At 43.1% G+C, this 19,799-nt stretch overlaps 1 protein-coding gene across 2 annotated transcripts in view; it reads left to right on the top strand.

The window, feature by feature from the left end:
- Window positions 1-19,799, top strand: part of lsamp (limbic system associated membrane protein) — a 423,678-nt gene that overhangs the window by 358,325 nt on the left and 45,554 nt on the right. For both annotated transcript variants that reach the window (XM_051065384.1, XM_018682211.2), the window contains 2 exons: window positions 9,017-9,161; window positions 10,097-10,184. In XM_051065384.1, the coding sequence (XP_050921341.1) occupies window positions 9,017-9,161; window positions 10,097-10,184 (233 nt within the window). The remainder of the gene's footprint in view (window positions 1-9,016; window positions 9,162-10,096; window positions 10,185-19,799) is intronic.

The raw sequence follows: 19,799 nt of genomic DNA, 5'->3' as shown, positions 1-19,799 counted from the left end.
TGGCTCTGTAGTGATAGCAAAAACTTGCATATAGCAGCTTTAATATTAGCTTTCTGCTGCGCTCTTCTCGTCGGTCTGAAATGGGTGGGGCTTATTTAGGAAAAGGTGACGTCTCCTGCACCAATCAGGATTTAGCAACATTTGAATTAGAATCAAAGAATAAAATCTGTTGGATTGTTCAATCACAGTTAATCAAATCTGATCAAACACACACGACTGATGAAGCAGAATACGTAATAAAATAACACTTTAAGATGTATATTTGATTTTTTTAAACTTTCAGTATTGCATATTTAGTCATGAGTAATAAAGTTAGTGAAGAAAACTTTCAGGCGCTGTGAAGAACAATAAAAGTGATATCAGACCATTGTGCACAGGTTGAGGCAGTTTAGTGTAAATTATCAAAAGTAGAATATTTGATCACTGAACAGACTCAGTGTCAGTGTGAGACTTAGTGCCCTAGTTAATCTCAATGTGTATGCATTTAAATGATATAGGTAGCTTCTCCAGTTGCCTGTAAGTTTTCAAGTAGAAGAAAAGCTGTCAAACTTTCAGCTTCTCCTGCTGCACTGGGATGTGAATTAGTTATTCCACCGCCGGCAACAAATCACAGAAGACCTCTCTGACCTTCTCATTTGACATGACACCTGTCAGTCATGTGTTTGATGTGCCGGCTCCCACACCAGTGACAGTTAACCTTTAAAGTCCAGCTGCGAATGCTGCACGTCGTAGATGCAGCATCAAATAGCATCCCTCATAACCTGCTTAACAAGGCAGCGCTTTTCGAAAATTAGCCCACAAGGGAGAAATGTTGATTAGTCTGACAAGAGGGTGTAAAAGCCAATTCTCACATAGGAAACGATGATGAAACAACCTGCGCCCCAACCTCTGGTTCACACCATCATTATTTAAGATGCATCATCAGTTCAAAGTGTTACCTAGATAAAAACGGCCACGAGCAAGAGAAGGTAGCAAATCCCTTGACTTATGTTTGTGTGATTTTCTGAGCTTTGCTAAAGCACTACTAGATGTGTGTGGAATCTATGTTGTTAAGATGTAGTGCAGGTCTTGGTAGTTCTACTTTGTACGTTATCAGAAGCTCTTCCCAAGAAACATAAACAGTGCGGGGCCAACAGATTCAGACAGAATTTATGATGCTGCATTTCATTTCACAGCCTAAATAGAGGCAGACAGGTCTGGAGTATTTTAGCACTTTTAAGAGTATCTTTTTTCTCTCTCCCTCTTGCCTGTGCGCTCCTTCAGTGGCACTGCATCATCAACTGATTCACCTCTTTCTGCCTGTAATGCACCAAAGCAGAACACAGTGATGGATCGCAGAAGAGGTAAATGTGGAGCGCAGAGAAATGAGCTAGCAGTTCCACAGTGTCACATTTGGAGACAAGGCCATATGTGACATCCTGTGATAATAAGAGCTGGTTGTGTGTTGGGGAGGGAATGGCAGCGGAAAGACAGCGATGGGTGGGAAAGGTCAACCCTCTGTAGCAAGTAATTGTGACATAATGAATATAATTTGCAGCTGTATGAGGCATGTGGCTCACATGAGTAATAATATCTCTCTCCCCTATACTTATGAACAACAGCTACGCAGACAGAGGGAAACCCTGTTGTAGTGAAATACAAGCAGTTAAAATAACACTTCTCAGATGCCCTTTCTAAAAGTCAATATTATAATTTCCACAAAGATGTTTTTTTAATGTTGCTGGTATTTTTTTCTCCCTGTACGTGCACTGACTGACAGCTCTGCTGTACAGTGTGACTGCAGCTGCATGTGGGAGTAAAGAGGCAAGGAAGAAGGAGTGAAGGAATGAGCAAAGAGGGCAGAGGTAAAGAATAAGGAGGAGGATGGAGAGCAAGAAGGGATGAGGAAAGGGGGGAGAGGGGCAGCGACAGTCAGACAAGAGAAGGTACAAAACGGCAGGAAGAGAGAGAAGGAGCGAGACAAGAAGGGAAGCTGTGACAGAGAGAGGAAGCACAGCGCCTCTCCTGAGATTTAATAGCAGCATCCTGCTCTTGCCATAGATCCTCCTGCCTACGTCTCGATGAGGCACCATCTGTCATGGGCTCATTACATCCAACCACTTCTCCCTCACACTCCAACCCTGCTTAAAAACACTGCACAGAGGAGGGGGAAGGAGGAAGAGCTGGTGGAGTTGTCGCTTTGACTTTAAAATGAGCATGAATGGGTCAAAGCTGAGACAGACTGACAGGAGAAGTGTCAGGGCTCCTGCACTGCCGACATGTACAGTATGAACTCTGATCAGCGGTTACTGTACACGCTGCCTTCCACTGCTACGTCCTCCCCCACTGGCTCCGACAGTTGCTGTGGAGCTTTCAAATTTTGCACTTCACAGCGGACCCCGAGCGCAGCATCCACTTGGAACGCCTTCAGAAAACTTTGCAAAACACGACACTCGCAGAAATTTAACTGGCCTGGCACTTGTAAAGCCGTTGAGGTGAAATCACACCTGCGCCGAGCAAATTTGAATCAAGCCGACCTGCAAATTCCTGAGTTGTTTGTGACTATTTTTGATTAATAATTTCCCCCGCGCTGCGTCTGCTGGCCACGTCTCAAAACAATCACTCCTGCCCTGATTAATGGCTCGCTCTAAGCACTGACGCATGCCAGCCGAGATGCAGGGGCCTCATGATGAGAGAATTATGGGAGGATTTGTGGCTGTCTCAGAGCTTTGAAGCAGAGAGGGAAAATGAACTGAGCAACAAAGGTTACTCCAAGTCTGTTCTGATGCAATTACGTCATCTGGGATTTCCCAACAGGGAGGGAAGCGGTGAGGGTACAGACTGAAGTCATTTTTAACAACTGATAGCAGGTCTTCACGAACTTAAAGCTCTGATGTCGTCTATGCTCTTCCTCTTTGAATGCTAAGTGTTGGTAGAGAAAGCGAGACAGATGCTGGACCAGTTTGAGCGCTGAGTGTTTTTTATTTCAAGCTGGGCCTCTGCAAGGGCCACTTCCTGCTTTGTTTTAAAATCACTGTTAATGAAAGGAGACAGTTTATCGCCCTTGACGTATCACCCTCGTCTTTCCTTTCTTTAAATGCTTCATTAACCCTTCTCATAAACAAGTTTCTAACACTGTTCACCTGCCTTTTGAAATCACAATAATGAGCGTAACCTGTCCGCCACTGGTGTTAACACCAACTTACAGAGGAATAATGAAGATTTCACCTGCTGATTGGCAATTAACACGACACACACACCGACAGCCACAAGCACACATGCAAGATTCATGTTTGTATTTCTATGATTCCACATAATGTAACAGCCCAATTATACCTGTTAAAGTGTTAATGGAGGTTGACAGTCATTTAGCAAATATAAAAGTGGAAGGTGAGTTCCATAGTAAGCCAGCATTGTACCAGGTATTTCAATAAATGCTTTGTTCTTCTAAGCCCAGTCCTGGGGGATAAACTTAGACCTTACCGGAAATATATTTAACCCGCTACACAGTGAATATCTGGGGCAAGAAACTGCTTTGGGGGCTATAAACGAATGACCTGACTTTGATTTGATATGCAGCTTTAGCTTTGCTTCTAACCCCAACTCACGTTTCCTCTCTGTCTTTGTGTTACTTTCTTCTGTGGCGGATCTTTTCTCTCTCTCTCCGGCTGTCTGGGGGTTTGTTGATCTGATTGGTAATCTCTCCATCTCCCTCAGTCTGTGTGTTGTGCCCCCCTGCCACATGCATATACACAACAAAGACACTGAACTTAGTGGACGGCCATGGTGGCTCTGGCCCTCTAGGCTGGAGTGAGGCGGATTTTGATCAAACAGACGGTCTCACCTTTAATCTTTATTGATCGATGAAGCAAGTTGACTCTTTCGGAGGAAAGATTTCAGATTCTGTCCGTATGGCAGATTGGGTCTTTGCTCCAACACACACACACACAGAAAACTCCACTAACGCATGCACACAGATATACTTTAGTGACACAGGTTGCCCAGTCAACATGAGGAGGAGAAGGAGAAAAGAAGGGAGGAGGGGAGTGAGGTGGAGGCGGAGGGTTGAAGAGGGTGGAGGGCAGAACAAGACAGAGGCACTACAAAGAGGAAATGGAGAAAAAAAGTGTTTTGTTAAGGGGTGAGAGGTGTCAGGGAGGCAAAAAAAAGGAGAGAAAAGGCGAGGTGAGATGAGGAGAAGTGGGTATTGATGGGGATAGCGGGTGGTGTGGCTGTTCTGTCAGTCCTGGCACATCGTTCCTCTCATTACAGTTTCACTCCCTGGCTTCAGCCTGCTCTCTGGTCCTCCCCCACGGCTAGCCCTGGAGCAGGGATCCATCCAGCCCAGCCCTCCTGTCAACACAAGCCCAGCTCAGCAGCTCTGGCCCAGGCATCTGTCAGCCCACACAGTCCCCTGTCAGCCATAGCCTATTGGCCAGTCCATATTGGCACAGCACAGCGGGGCAGAAAAGAGTATAATACAGCACAGCCGAGCATCCATCAACACAGCTCAGGGTGAAACAGCGTAGGACAGCAACCCAGGCATCCATCACCAGTAAGACCCCATGTAAACTCAGCTCCAGCCTCTGAAGGGACTCATAAACAACAATACCACTGTATAGAAATGTGCACTTAACAAGGCTTTTGTTTACAAGCACCAGCAAATATTTGCTAACATTCACAAGCTCTCTCATGTTATGTATCCTACAGAGGATTATGGGCTTCGAAAGGATTCTGCGGAGGATTGCAAACATGGAGATGCTGTTGTGATTAAAAAGGGCTGATTTTCTGCCAAATATTCCAATAAATAAAGTCACAGTGGCTAAATAACACAGGCGAGATACTGCATCATTGTGAGGGCTGCAGCCAGTTAATGGGATGGATTTTCATTACAAATCGTTCAACCGTGGCTCACCGTTCCAATCGAATCGAGTTCTCCTGCAAGCGACTTGTTGAATGCGCCTCCGATCAGGCCAGCCAGAGACAACCGAACTCTTATTTCTCATTCTGGTCTGGCAGGGCCCCAGTACACCCCGAGAAACCCGGGCTCCTGCGAAGACGCACCTTGACAGCTACTCTGCCAGAAGGAAGCAAGAGCTACAGGAAGACAACTGCTCTGACAAGTGATAGGAACTTCTCCACTTCCTGAGCAGTCGCTCATTAGTGAGAACGGGAAATAGCTACGCTGTACAGTCTGTACCAGGGGGTGTGGGGACCCTCCGGAGGCTGGAGCAGTACAAGGGGAGACAGACAAAGTAGAGGGCAGAGAGGAAGCAGAGAAACCCCGATCTGTAGATCAATGAATTTCTCCTGGGATTTTTATTCCATGCTGTCCACTTCTGCTCCAGAGTGTTGATGGAGAGATGAGAGGGGAGAAGAAACCTACAGAGCAGAGTGAGGAGGAGCGGGGTGAGAGAACCAGGACAGGGAGAGGAAGAGAAGTGGAAGTGTGAAGAGATGAGAAGGAAGATGAGAACATACGGAGCAGTAGAGTACATGTGTTTGGAATCTATTTATCTGTTTCTTTGACCCATATGGAGCAGCATATGGTGACCGCTGCCTGAAAGGAGGTAATACAATTAGCAACATTTGGATGATTAATAGTCCCAGTCACCTGTATTTATCCAAGAGCTCGCATGATGCTGCGGAGGAGCCACGCTCACAGTGTGACTGCTATTCATAGCTAAAACTGCTCGTCTCACTCAGACAGCGGGTATAATTGGGTGCATCCTGCCATACAACAAATGTTTCCTCTCACATTTTCACTGTTTCCTCTTTCCTTTGTGACTGCAAACTGATGTTTGCCCCAAGAGCCTGACAGCTGTCTCAGGACTGAGGGAATCACAGTAAGCTGCTTTGCACCTCTGGCAGAGGATATACAGTAGGAGTGGCCACTGTATGTCATTTCTCTGTGGTCGGGAAGTTCACGTCAAACCCACGCTCGCAAAATCACAACACAACTAAAGTTTATTAGCAGTGGATCTTTAATAGTTTGCTCTCATTGGAACAACGTTTCTGTAGCAGCCTGGTTCTGTGCCGACGTCGGTCGGTTCAGGCTGAAATGTGTCAACAGCTATTGAATGGATTGGCAGGAAATTTGGCCCCGAGTTTATAAAACTTTGCTGATCCCTTAACTTTCCATCTCTCACTGTCATCAGTTCAAAACATTCATTTGTCCAGCTCTACTTTTCCTTCATCAAGCTTCAAACTCGTCGGCCTCGTCAGTCTCCTGATGCAGGGCTCCGGCTGCAGCTCGCACTTCTGTCGTTTTTTCAGGTGGCACATTTCAGAACGCAGCGACGCCTGCAATCCATCTCAAGTAGCTCGAAGCATCTGTGTTTGTGTACTTGCTCGGACCACGTCTGGGGCTCTGGTCTTGCTTAGACTGGATCCAGACAAAGGTTTTCAAGGTGGCAATAACCAGAAACAAGGAGAGACGTGTTGAGATGTTGTTGGGCGTCGTAGACTCTGTGTGTGACTCCTGTGGTTCAGGACAAATGTTCAGAGTAATGATTATTGTACAAAGTCACTTTTACATCAGAGACTCGTGTCTATAATCTCCACAGCTGCTCTTTCTACTTTATCGCTGTATTCTTGGAAACTTTCTTTTGTTTTTTTGTTGTTGAATTCTGATACATTGGCTGCTCACTTTCTACATGAGTCTCATTTTATCTCAAATCCACTTGAGGAGTTTAAAGTCTTGAACATTTCCATAGTAATTGCATGATGAATCTCTGTTTACGGCTGGCTGGAAAACAATTCTTCAGTCTCTGAACTGTGTTTATGGCGATCGCAGTCAGGATGAAAAAACCCCTAACACAGCAGAGCAAGAAAGCAAGAGCTCGCCACATCAGACATAGTTGGACGATAGTCTCCGTTCACCCTGGAAATAGTAATAAAAGTGTCAGTGAATGTGTGGTGACAGTTGCAGTGTTGTTGCCTCCCTCACAGAGCGGTGTGGAGGTTTTTTAAAAACTTCCATCTCCTACATCCTTCAGACTGAGAGGTAGCTCTCTGTCATCAGTAACAGTGACCGACATGGTGACCACAACTGTTTTCTACAAGAATATCACAAGCTGCTTATGACAACTATACTTTGAAATATGAAATTATTCCATTTCAATGACAGTTTGTTAAATTACATGTTGCAAGTCTGTAGTTGAATCTTAAACTCTGTGAAATGTCAGAGCAGTTTAGTGTAATCCAGCTTTTTGAAAGAGACAGCTGAAGGAAGCCACTCTCCTCCTGTCTTCCACTTTCCTGCTTTTCCTTTTCTTTCCCTCTCTCCTCCCGGTTACTTCACAGTAGGAGACAAGTGGTAAACAGGTAGGAGAGGAAGAGAGCTCAGTGAAAACAAACAAGATGCAGCCATTCAATCAGGCCAGTTTATCGCTTCACTGCAAACACCTAAAAGCTGTTCAGTCTGTCACTGTGAGTCTGTATGTTTCATGTTTGTTTAGAGTATTTCACATTATTAGATTAGATTTCTCCTATAATAAAGAAAACATGCATCTTTACAGATTTTTTTTTTTGCTGAGAAACCAAATCAAAAGGCAATTTTATATTTAATAAAATTCTATTCAGTGGATTTTATCTGTGGGATGATAAATGAGCAGGTGTTGAACAAAGAGGACTTGGTCATTGATGGTGTTGACCTTTTTTTCCCCTCCCACACTGTCCAACCATTTACACATATTTTCACTGAATTCATCTTTGTGTCTCTGAGAACACTGAAGTCTTGATTAGAATATGAAGGTTTGAAGATGTAATCCGCATGAATCTGGCCCATCGTTCATAGATGATTTGGAGGTTAAAGGCGTAAAATGATGTATATTATATGAATATGAATGATACGAGTCAGGCTCCATATTGATGCTCCAGATGTTTCCTCTGGATTATGGATAGTTTTGGGAGAAGAGCTGTTCATGTATCTTCTCTGTGATTATAGGAAAACATGTCTGAATTAGTTTAGGAAGCTTTGGGATCATCTCTTTTAATTACAGCCCTGAACATATTTGAAACAAAACTGGAGAAACACCTCAGAGTGAGGGAGGTAGCAGGTAGATGTCAAAGTGAGTCGATGAATACAGCAGGTTATCTGGGCCCCACACAAAGGGAAGGAACATCAACAAGGTTTCAAGCTGCGAGTACAAGCCCTCAACAAATCTGACATCCAGCTCCCACTGGGTAACAGGCTGGGGTGACTGCACCAACACTTTTTGTACATCACCCAGGGTCACCTGCCAAACACAGCCTCACTCCACTGCCTCGCTAATCTACTCTCTTGTAGCCCAACACGCTGCTTTTGCGGTGTGCACAGCCATGGCTCGGAGAGTCGCTACGATTTGCATGTGAGGCGCATCCACTGTCAGCTTGCATTACGGCTGATATCCATTCTCATTGATTCCGACGTCTTCTCACATTTACATTTATTCATTAGGCAGACGCTCGGCTCCCTTCCCTCTCGTGCAAGATGCCTTAGCTCCAGCTTACTTGGCATAATGCTCTGACAGCGCACAACAAGAGGTAAACAAGAGGATACCGGTGTCCTTCTCATTCACAGGAACAGGCTCACTTTTAAAGGAGATGTATTTATCAGACTGGAAGGCATTCAGATTCAAAGAAGGAGAAGAGGAGGTAAGGGACGATGAGTGGGAGGCAAGAGTGTGAGAGGGATGAATTAGGAACAGGAGAGACAAAGAGACGCTCCTCAACTTTTCTTTCGAGACCTCGGGATACGTGGAGTGCTGAGCTGTCTGATTAAGTTAACTAACTTCAGAATACCCTTGCTGGTCAGCAGTATCTAATTTAGCACTGCCGCACCGTGTTGGAATATACCCGGCTCGATTCATGATGTGTCTAAAATCCTTCTTAAATCAACCCACCTACACTGTCTAATTTCATAATGTCTCTTATTTATTTCCCACCTACAAAACTCCACATGTCCTTTCTCCTGATAAGATCACACATCATGACACGAGCTTTTCTCTGTCGGTTTCCCTCTCCTCACCTCTCTCGTTCTTGTCATGCCCCGCAGGTGTTACGTTGATGACAAAGTGTCCAAGGTGGCCTGGCTCAATCGATCCAACATCATCTTTGCCGGTCAGGACAAGTGGTCCCTGGACCCCAGAGTAGATCTGGTCACTAAAGGACAGCTGGAGTACAGCCTGCGCATACAAAAGGTAACGCTGACTGGACTGGACTGGACTGGACTTGTCTACTGTCTTTATGAAGCTGGGTTCAGATGACAGCTGCATTTAAGCATTAATGAAAACACTTTTCCTTTTTAGTTTCAAGGATCCTCTCCAGAAACCACAACACATGACCTTAATAAAGAGCACACTTTGACTTAAATTTATTCTTTTTAAGAGCAGGAGATGTGCTCTTTAAATATTTATCCGTTCATTAATTCATGTATTTATGCAGCAGTCTCCGTCAAAGGGACGTTTTCTGTGCCTCATTCTTAGGTGTTGATTTAACACTTCCTGTGCTCTCCTGAGACAGGGGTGCTGTTACATAAAAATCTCTGCTAGCATAACTTAATACTTAAAGGATTAGTTTGACATTTTGGTATTATGGTGCTAAATATGAAGCTAAATGAAGCCGGGATGGTTAGTTTAGCCTAGCATAAAGACTAGAAACAGGAGTAACCACAAGATGATTATAGGTTAACTATAGGTTAACTTGGTGTGTGTGTGTGTGAGCATGTGTTTCAGTTCTGTTAATACACTTATTTATGCTGGAGTTGTGCACATCCATGGTGCACATAAGCGAACGCACACAGGTGTCGTTCGAGTGCGTTCACACGTGGACGAAGCAGTGCCACGTTTGATAAACCACTATTTAAAGATAAAGTAGAAGCACTCAGGAAAACATAAATCATCATCCACGTGACAATGAAAACGAACCCCAACATACACGAAGAATCTAGATTTATCATTGTCAGCAGCAGAAAATGAAAAGATGGGCGACTATATTCAGTGTCAGAACTCTGAAAAGGTCGCGGTTTTGTTTAAAAGTTAATCAAATGAACTTGTTCTGTCTCATTACTCTCAATCACGATGAATACAAGGGAAGAACGGACGAAATAATAATAATATTCTGTGTTGCTGTGCAGGTGGACGTGTATGACGAGGGCTCGTACACCTGCTCCATACAGACTAAGCAGCAGCCCAAGACCTCGCAGGTGTACCTCATTGTACAAGGTAAGCTGTACCCACACAAGCACCAGCAGTAAAGGTAGACATATAATGCAGCACTTAGCCATGCCAGCTGGAAGGATATGAACTTGGAAATCGGGTGAATAAACCACATTATATGCTAAACAGAAGCCTGCTGCCACACATTTCCCTTTCTTTCACGTTTTAAATTATATTTCAAGCGTCTCAAGAGTGAGAGACGTCATTGTCCAACAGCACACAAGCAGCAGACATCAGTGTCACCACTCTCTATTATTAAATGTGAGAATGTGTCCCTCTGAGATGTCTGCAACAAAAATATATGAATATGTATTGTCAGGGGAAAAAAAAAAGCCGTATGTCACAAATGCCCCCCTACAGCAACAGAATCTCTTCTTCAAGTTCAAATGAATCTTAAGTGCACTTGAAAAGCCTTCAGCAGCAGTTTTCCATTTCAAAGAATAGAAAGTTATTGCTCCTGAATGGAGAAAAGCAGGATAGTTGAGAGCGGGAGATAATCACGAGGAGAGCGAGGGAGAGGAGTCGCTGCAGGATTTGATCCAAAGCCTGGAGGGTGGAAATTTAGTTGTTTCTCCAAAGTTTTTTTTTCTGCCAAATTGTCTTCCAAAAGTTATCTTTTGGGGTTTTAAGGTTGTAGCTCCTGAGATGAAAGAGAAAGCTATAACATCATCAGATTGTTGTACCTGAGAGGCTGACAACAAGGTCTATGCACAGATGCACAGTCACGTTCTGGTTTCAGCCATAGTTTCTGTAACTCTGCATGTTGTTCCCTGTGGGCGCAGGGAGGTGACTGCTATCTTCACGACGTGTCCTGTCTCTGATCATCAGCATCTGGACTGTGAGCTGTAGAGAAAATCAGGCCTCATCTGTCTCAGCTCTTGGTACAGGCCTCCCTTTGTGCACAGTGAAACCCTTGACCCGTCTGGTCTTTGTTCATCCTAAAAGGTCACATGTCACTCCGCCCACTCACGGCCGCCTGGATCAAATTCAAGTCACTAATGCTTCCTATTGATCAACCGTCTTCCTTCAAGGATCGTCGTCTCACGTCAGCCGTTCTCGATCCAGACTGTTCTGGTTTGTGGTTTCCCGCTGGTGGAACCAGCTCCTAAATACTAATAGAGCCGGAGCATCTCTCTCTATCTTCAAGACTCATCTCTTCTGAGAGCACCTCCAGCACCCTAACTACATTACCATGCACTTTCCCTGCTCTTCTTTCACCTGATCTCCTTGCACATTGTCTTATTGAACAAATGTAGTCTCTCTACTTCCAAAGTCTCACTTGTAGTCACTTGGATAAAGCGTCTGCCGTATGAGTAGATGTAAATGTAAAGACCACAAACCGAGCCCAGATCACCCTAAAGTATAATTCAGTCGGCTCGACAACAGGTCTGTTTAAAGTCGATGATATTCACACTGCTGTTGTTGGACTTTTCACTGAGGCACACTCGCAGTTATCAGGTCTTTGCACTGGTTTCCTGTATGTTCTGGACATTGATTTTAAAACATCTCTGATGGTTTACAGAGCAGTGAATGGTTTAGGGCAAAAATGCATGTCTGATCAGCTGCTGCTCTGTTACGACCTCTTCAGTATTTATGCACCACATACAGCAAACTCCCAGGTCTTTTAAATCTAAGCATACAAAAGTTTCTAGGTTTCCACTGTCACTTTATTCAGTTTCAGGTCATTTTTATTTTCTCTTTTATTGCATTTTCTTTTTAAACCCTGTTTATATGCGTCTTTTATATCGCCCTGTGTTTCTTTTATATGTTGCCTGCTTTGCCTTTTTATATCTTATATAAAGCACTTTAAATTGCCGTCTTTTAAAGGCACAGATAAATATGCCTTACCTTACTTGAGAGCTACAATTAAGGCAGGATTACCAGCTGCTGCCCAAAAAGCCCCAGGTTTACTCCGTATAATCTGAGTCTACGTGATTTGATTAGTCAGACATTTGTTAGGCAGGTTGTTACGACTGGTCCTCCGTCCTCCATCTTGTAAAACGTCCCTCTAAAATCTCACGGCCCTCATTGTTTCGGTTTATATTGAGCTCATTAGTTGTAATGCGTTTTTATCAAGTTGCTTCCATTTTTTTCTGTGTCAAGTAATTAACACGCTAAAAATATGGGAGCAGCTTGTATTATCCCAACATACAGTAGAAGAACTGTAAGGCCACAACAGCAATTATTTTCACCATCAGCCTGACACTTATTTTCTTAATGACTCAGTGTGTAAAATGTTTGAAAATAGTATAAAAACAACATGTTAATATATTCAAATTGCTTTTTTTTGTCTGACCAACCAAAGATGCTGAGTTCACTACCACAGAAAACAGGGAAGAGCTGGCAAATCTTCACATTTGAGGAGCTGCTGCCAGTGAATTTCTGGCGTTTTCTGCTTTAAAAAATGGCTCCAATGGTTAATCAATTATCAAAAATGTTGCCAAATCATTTTCTGGCAGTTTGAATTGATTACTCAACTAATCATTCCAGATATTTGCCCCTGAGGCACCTACACTGTACAGTAATTTATGTATCTTGATTTAGCAACCGATTAGCTTAGCGCGATGTTTTTACACTGTGGTTTTTGTGCAGATTGAACAAGAAAGATATGTGTTAATTATTGAACTTTAGAGGAGCAATGTGTGGTATACTACTGCAACTTCATGGCCGAGAATACGTCCTGTTTCTCTGAGCATTACTCTTTCCTGTCTCTCAGCAATACACTGTCTAATGAGGAGGGAAAATGGCAAACAAATAATCTTGGCAAAAGCAGCCTCATTAACACACATATTTTAATCTTCTCTCTGTCACAGCCACTACAGATTTTTGACTGTTTGTTTTTAACTCAAAGTCAGAATACTTGGCCCATTTAGTTCTCTTCTAAACCTCTGAAATGTTTCTGAATTGCTAGCAACCTCCCTGGACCATGAAAGCATTAAGAGCAATAAAACCACTGAGCTGCGCATCAAGGCCAGAAAAAAAGGAGAGTTCATTATCCATCAAAATGCCATCGCCAAGTCTCTGTAGCCTTGTTTTCCAAAGCCGCAGTTAGTTGACAGAAATTGCTCTTAACCTGTCAGAAACAGGCTGCCTGACAGACACCAGCACAAGAGTTTGTTTGTTTGTTTGCATGTGTGTGTGTGTGTGTTGTGGAGCTGTGTCTTTAGTCTTTGTTCTGAGCTATGAATACATCAACTGTCACCTGTCCATCATCCACAGCGATGAGCGACACCGAGTGGCAGATACATACAGAGATAGGTCTAATGTAGCAGCTCAGTACATTTCACAATATTCGATCGTTTCATCAATAAGTGCATGTTTTTGTTTTAAGCGCCTGTTCCATTTTAAACCCACTTATCTGGTGTGAAACCAGATAAACACTTCAGGCTGTCAGCGCTGGACGAGCACCACACACAGCCGCCTGCTTCAGAACTTGCCATCCAGCTATGAACTGAAGATATCATCCATTAATAGCGTTTTTAAAGGTCAATATACGAATTGATGCTCCTCTTCTGGGATCCACGGCAGCATATTGCCTCTCCTTCCCAGAATCCATTGTGTCCGATTATTCACCGCTTGATCATTGGAATGTCCTGCGTCGACTTCCCGAGTTTCTGCCGGCGGCCTCATTTATCACAGCTAATGCGACAGTTATAGCCAAACATTGATTCTGTTGCTTTCTTTCCCTGCTACTTTGTCCTCTGCTCTGCTTCTCAAAGTCCCATTCGATTCTGCTGCCATTGTTATTCTCATCTGTTGTATTCCCCTCGCTACGTGGGTGTAATCTTCTCCTTGAGGTTCGGTTCAGCATCATTCATCTAAATTGCGGTGCAGCGCTGAAGGCGTAGGTATCTGGCAATTACCGTTAATGTGTTACTGTGAACAAATACTTTGACATTTTTATTTACTTTCAAACTCTGGTCAAGTATTGAACACGTGTAAGGAAACTACTGAACATTGAACTAGTAAGAATCCTGCTTCATGAACAATTCACCGCTTATTTAACATCGACTGCTGCTTACATCTAGTTTCATCCACTCATTTTCTACTCTGTATTTAGGATAACTCCACTATTTTTGCACCTGGTCGATAAAAATCTTTGGAATATACAATACAATATACAATAGTCCACTTCAGTGCCTGTTTTTACCACGGACAGGCTCCGACTGTTACTCTAAGTGTCTGACAACATTATGGAGAGAGATAGAGCTTTTTATTAAAGAGAAAGATCATTTTTGTTTAACCAGAAACATCACTTAATAACACTACCAGACTCCGTTGACAAAAATAGAAATTTTACCAAGCAGAACAGAGGAGTTGTTGGATTACAGATGCCTCAATCTGTTTGTTTGTTTGTGTTGTTGTGTGGTACTTTTTACTTGTGTTAAGGATCTGAATACTTCTTCCACCACTGAAAGTCACACAGCAACACAAACAGGTCAAGGCATCTGTATTCCAGCAGCTCCTGTGTTGTGTGAGGTAAAATTACTGTTTTTGTCAATGGAGTCTGGTACTGATGTATAGTGTTGTTTCTGGCTGAACAAACAGGATGTTGCTCTTTAATAACAAGGTCTATCTTAGCAGGGATCCTATCCATGATGTTGTCAGACTCTAATAATAATGATCTGAGTCAGTGGCAAAAGTAGCACTTTAGTGGACAAATGCACATTGGATTACACAGCAGTGCGGCAGCGGTTCACAGTCGCTGGGTACACTGTTCGTGCTCAATACTGCACCGAATTCAAAGATTTCTTTATCCCTATTAATCATTTACACACAAAAAAATGAGGGAGAAAAAGGCCCAGCGTCAAAACCACCTGAGTTACCCTTCAAGTCTTTCACAAGAGAAGATAAGAACGAGTCTTTGTGTGTGGCTCCACTATACCATCACACACAGCAACATAAACCAACCCCTGCAAAACCCAATCAACTCTGCAGGATAATAATTCACCCTGCCTTCATCTTTTAATGGGTATGAAAATGTTCTAAGCATCAAACATTGCCCCTGGTTACAGACCCAAGAGCGGGTTCGCATAACCAAAGCTGACAATTTTCTGCTAGCAGGGACAGGGACGTAATTGGAAAACAAATGATCAGACAAAGTAAATTTGCGGTGGCTGAAAAAGTGGCGAACTCGCAGGGGCTCACACGAGTGGTACCGAGCGAGCGGGGTCAGCGCGCATGACAGGAATCCCAATATATAAATGGCAGGCTTTCCGCCCCAATCCAATTAGATTTTCTACGAAACACACAGACGCAGAGGTTTAGCCGATGGACGAGCCCAGGCCAGCGCTGTGAGGATCTGAAGGTTTGACTTTGATGTCTGGAGATGTTTATACGTGTGTGGGAATGTAAGACTGATACTTATGTACGTCTGTGTCAGTGAGTGTGGTTTTTATTTTATTAATAATGTAGGTTCAGAACATTGTTTGATTTATGCTCACAGTGGAAAATCATGAAGAATCTTCTTCTCTTGATGTTTTCTTGTAATCAGTAAATCTCTCTATTTCCCTCAGCAGAGCCACAGAGCTATGGAGAGGCGTTATAGAATTATACTCTTTGCACACTTGAACCAAATATAACCCCACTGAAAACTGATAACTCTGCTGCACTGATGAGAGTTTTTTTGGGAGTTTGCTTGAAATTCAAGTTAAATATTTCACCTTTTGATCAACTAGGAAAAAGTGTACTCTGTAGACGCTGCGTCTGACAGCAGTCCCAGTGAGGGGGAACAGCATGTGCTTTCATGCTGATATCCATGGTGTTAAATCCTGTCTTTAGCCCATATAACCTGCCCAGCTGTCATTAATGATGCTGCTCCGCTCCTAAAAGACAGATAGAGGAGCATGTCTCTGAATGTAAAAGAAAAATATTTGACATATTAAGAAGTTTAATAGCGTATGCCTTTTATTGCTACTGTCATACTGAATGAGATAAAGCTTTCTGGAAGTGCGTTTGCAAAGGACTAATGTTACTTTCATCCGGTGATCTGCAGATTGTTGAGAGCATTTTTTTCTTTTTTACCCATCCCTGTGCCTGCAACAGTCCGGTCCATGCTTGTGAACGCTGTATCTCTGGAAAGCCTTGAGGAATTTTCTTCAAATTTGGCACAAACATTCACTCGGACTCAAGGATCAACTGATTAAAATTTGATGGTTAAAGGTCAAAGGTCAAAGGTCAAGGTCACTGTGACCTCACAAAACATGTTAAATTTTGACAAAACTTCACACAAACATCTAGTGGAATAAAATAGTGACATTTTATATCCATAAGGTCAAAGGTCAACTTCACTGTTACCTCTGCAAAAACACTTGTCTGGCTGTTATTCAATGCCATAACTCAGGAGCAGAATAAAAAATGTATATGAGTCAGGACAGACTGGTTGGCGAAGGTGCACGACCTCCAGACGGTTACACATGATTTTCTCGGGCCAGAACACGTTCTCACTTCCACACGTGGCCTAGAAACTGCTCAGTGTTATGTGCTATAATCAACACAGTTTAATAACTCACATCATTACAGTGAAACTGCAGGCAGTGAACCAAGATGAGATGGAGGCAAATGAATGACAAGATAGAAAGTAAGAAACACGATGAACGAGAAAAAACTCGTCCTGTATAACTGTTAATTTTATATTCAATTAGCTCATTAGAATATTACAGTTCATATCATAGTAATCAGTGTGTGTAATACAGACGCATCAAGAAATATGACAACCCAAAATCATATCTGCCACGTCTGTGATTGGTGAATAATATTCTGTGTTTTATCCTCTGATAGAAAATAATACCTGGTGAATCAAACTCTGCTTGTAATTTATTTTTCTTATTCCAGAGGCTGAACGATTTCTGTCTTCCTTTGTCGTGAAAAATGCCTGCCTGGATAAAGGCAGGGTGATTTTGGTGAGGAACTAATATGGCTGCAGATTACCATGACATTCGGCTCATGTGTTCATGTTTGCCACAGGATGAGTTGTGATTACTTTGGCTTTTTTTTCTTTAACTTATCAGCTGAAATATCTCAGAAGCTTCTGGATAAATAGGCTCAACCTTTGATTTGTCCTCCAGCGCCACCGTGAGGTTAACATTTGTGCACTTTGGTTTATAATCAAAGACCTGGAAACATAATGAACTAAGTTAAAATAAAATAAAAGATGTAGATCAATGCAAACCTGCTTAAAGCCTCGAAGAACCACTAGCAGTGACTGTTGTGTAAATCCCCCTTCTAGATTATTTTTGGGTGGGAGTTCTTGTCATCAGATTTAATGAGGAGGTGCACTAAAATATAAGTAATGAAGAGGAGGGCTTTACTTTTTCAAAAAACATGAAACATAAGCCTAAATATAGCCCCAATCCCCAGCCCAGTAATTTTTGTACATTCATTTATACAACCACATTCACAGCAGTGCGCAGTGTTTCAGCAAAATCAGCGATTCTCAATATGCTATGCAAATGTGTTTCATAAAATGCAGAGGCTGGGGAGTGATTCATTCATCTCATGAGGTCCTCTTCTAATACTCGTCCCACAGGAGTGGAACTTTTAGTCCATTTAGCCCTCACTATAACTGACAATCTGACCCCAATCAGAAACATTACAGCTTGTTGAACTGCAGTGTATCCAACATTCAGTGTTCATGCGATGTGGCGGTTGCAGGTACACCAGGTAGGAAATAGCGACCGCAGCCAGTGAGTCAGCTTTCATCAGAATCAGCGGCCTAATCGCCACGGACACGAGTAAATCGAAAGTCATTCTGCTGAACTGTGCATCCCGAGCTGAAGGAGCAATAACAGCTGGGTGGAATTTGACATGCGTGATTATACAGTAAATGCCCTGTTGGTGTAGTAACCTGTGCAGCCAGTTATTAAAGAGTGTGTGCTGGTTGTTTGCCAGGCTGAAGCCTCTCAGTCGTATTGATCTCATGTTGGTCTCCCATTGTAACAGACTTCTTTTCTTTTTTTCTTACCTCTTTCTTCCCGGTCAGCACTTTCATATGCACTGATCTTTATGAAATGATTTAAGTAGCCCTGTAAATATAAAAATGATCTGATCTCTTGTTAAACTTTTTCCTAATGTTGTTCAGTTAAATAACAAGTTATATTCACTGGACTTTATATTCTCGCTAATTTTTCACTGCAACATCATAAGTCTTATTTTTGCTGGCTTTATGACCAGGACCAGTCTGGCAGGGCGATCTGAATTAGCTCTTAAATCTATAAGTTATCACCCAAAGCTTCCTTGCGAGCAGCTTTCCCTCCAAGACAGATGGCATTATCCATTCATAAATGTCACAGAAACAGAGTGACTATAAAGTAGCAGACAATGTGAATACTCCCGTAAGCAGCTGTTCCGTCTGTGCTGTGACCCCATTTCAATATGTTGTGTCCATTGAGAAGTGACACGTCTTAATGTACTGCCGACACTCGCTGCGGAGCGTGGAGGATTGACGGGATTAATGCAACAACGCGATGCTGTGTGAGTCCTTTTTCGGTCACGGTGCGAAATCAGACAAAACACAATCGCAGCCTTACTCCACGTAAACACAGAACTCACAGAAAAAGCTCATTTCTTCCAGTTTAAAACATCTTCCCCTGCAGCTTGTTGGTGGTTTTAACCTTTTCTTTTGTTTCTGGAAACTTTTCCTTGTTTTTTTAACAGTACGAGCTCTAACCTTAATATTGACTCTAACCCAGCAGCAGGATACAACCTTTATCCAAACTTGGCATCACTGAATTTCAAATGAAAAGATAGCAGCCATCAAACGCCGCCTCTTCCACAGTTATCCATCTTTTCCTCCCTTCATTTCTCCCACCCTTCATCACAATGCTGTGGTATTTAAGGAGCTAATCCACAGATTTCTCTAAAGGCAGCCGTGTCACTCTAAAGAGCACCCTAACAGGAGGGGGTAAGGGCGCGTGCATGCACATACTCTACAGTCTGAGCAAGGAGGAAGACTGACCTTTTAACAATTATCATGGGACAATCAGAACCTTTCAGCTGAGCCCGTGAAGCCGTCCTCTCCACCTCCCTCCTCTTCTACCCCTGCACACACCTCACACTTGTGCATTGTGGACCGGCCCTTATCTGTGCTCTTGCTGAGGTGTTTTGTTGCCTCCTCTCACACCACCCCTGGGTTTATAAGGACAAGAGTGGACAGATAGAAAGATGGGAGGTTAAGTGAGGATTAGGAATGGCTATCATTAATTTGAGATATAAGCAGTCTGTCTGGCTCTGCTGCTGCTGCATCTCCATCACACCCACATACGCATTTTTGGCTTGTATCGCCGGCAGCCGTGGAGTTCAGACTACTTTCTTGTTGCTGGATGATCCCCTCCTGCACGTTAACGCTGATCAATTCGATCAAAAGCGTCTGCTCTCAACATAACGAATGCTCACAGGTGTGCTGCATTGTATAATTAAGCAGTTAACATCCAGTCATGCTCTGTGGCATGTATAAAGACACTGAGCAGGCCCAGCTGATTGATTTTTCGTATCAAGATGGAAAGAGGAAGCGATCTAAGTGACTTTGAAAGAAGGCTCACTGTCAGGGCACGGATGGCAGTCAGTCACAAAGACCACCTGTCTGTATGTCTGTCATGGTCTGACAGGGGTCTAGATACACGG

Source organism: Lates calcarifer, linkage group LG21 (genome assembly GCF_001640805.2).
Source record: "Lates calcarifer isolate ASB-BC8 linkage group LG21, TLL_Latcal_v3, whole genome shotgun sequence".
In the NCBI taxonomy this organism is placed as follows: domain Eukaryota; kingdom Metazoa; phylum Chordata; class Actinopteri; family Centropomidae; genus Lates; species Lates calcarifer.
The sequence above is the reverse complement of the archived record's forward strand: the minus strand, read 5'-3'. Positions and strand labels throughout refer to the sequence as shown.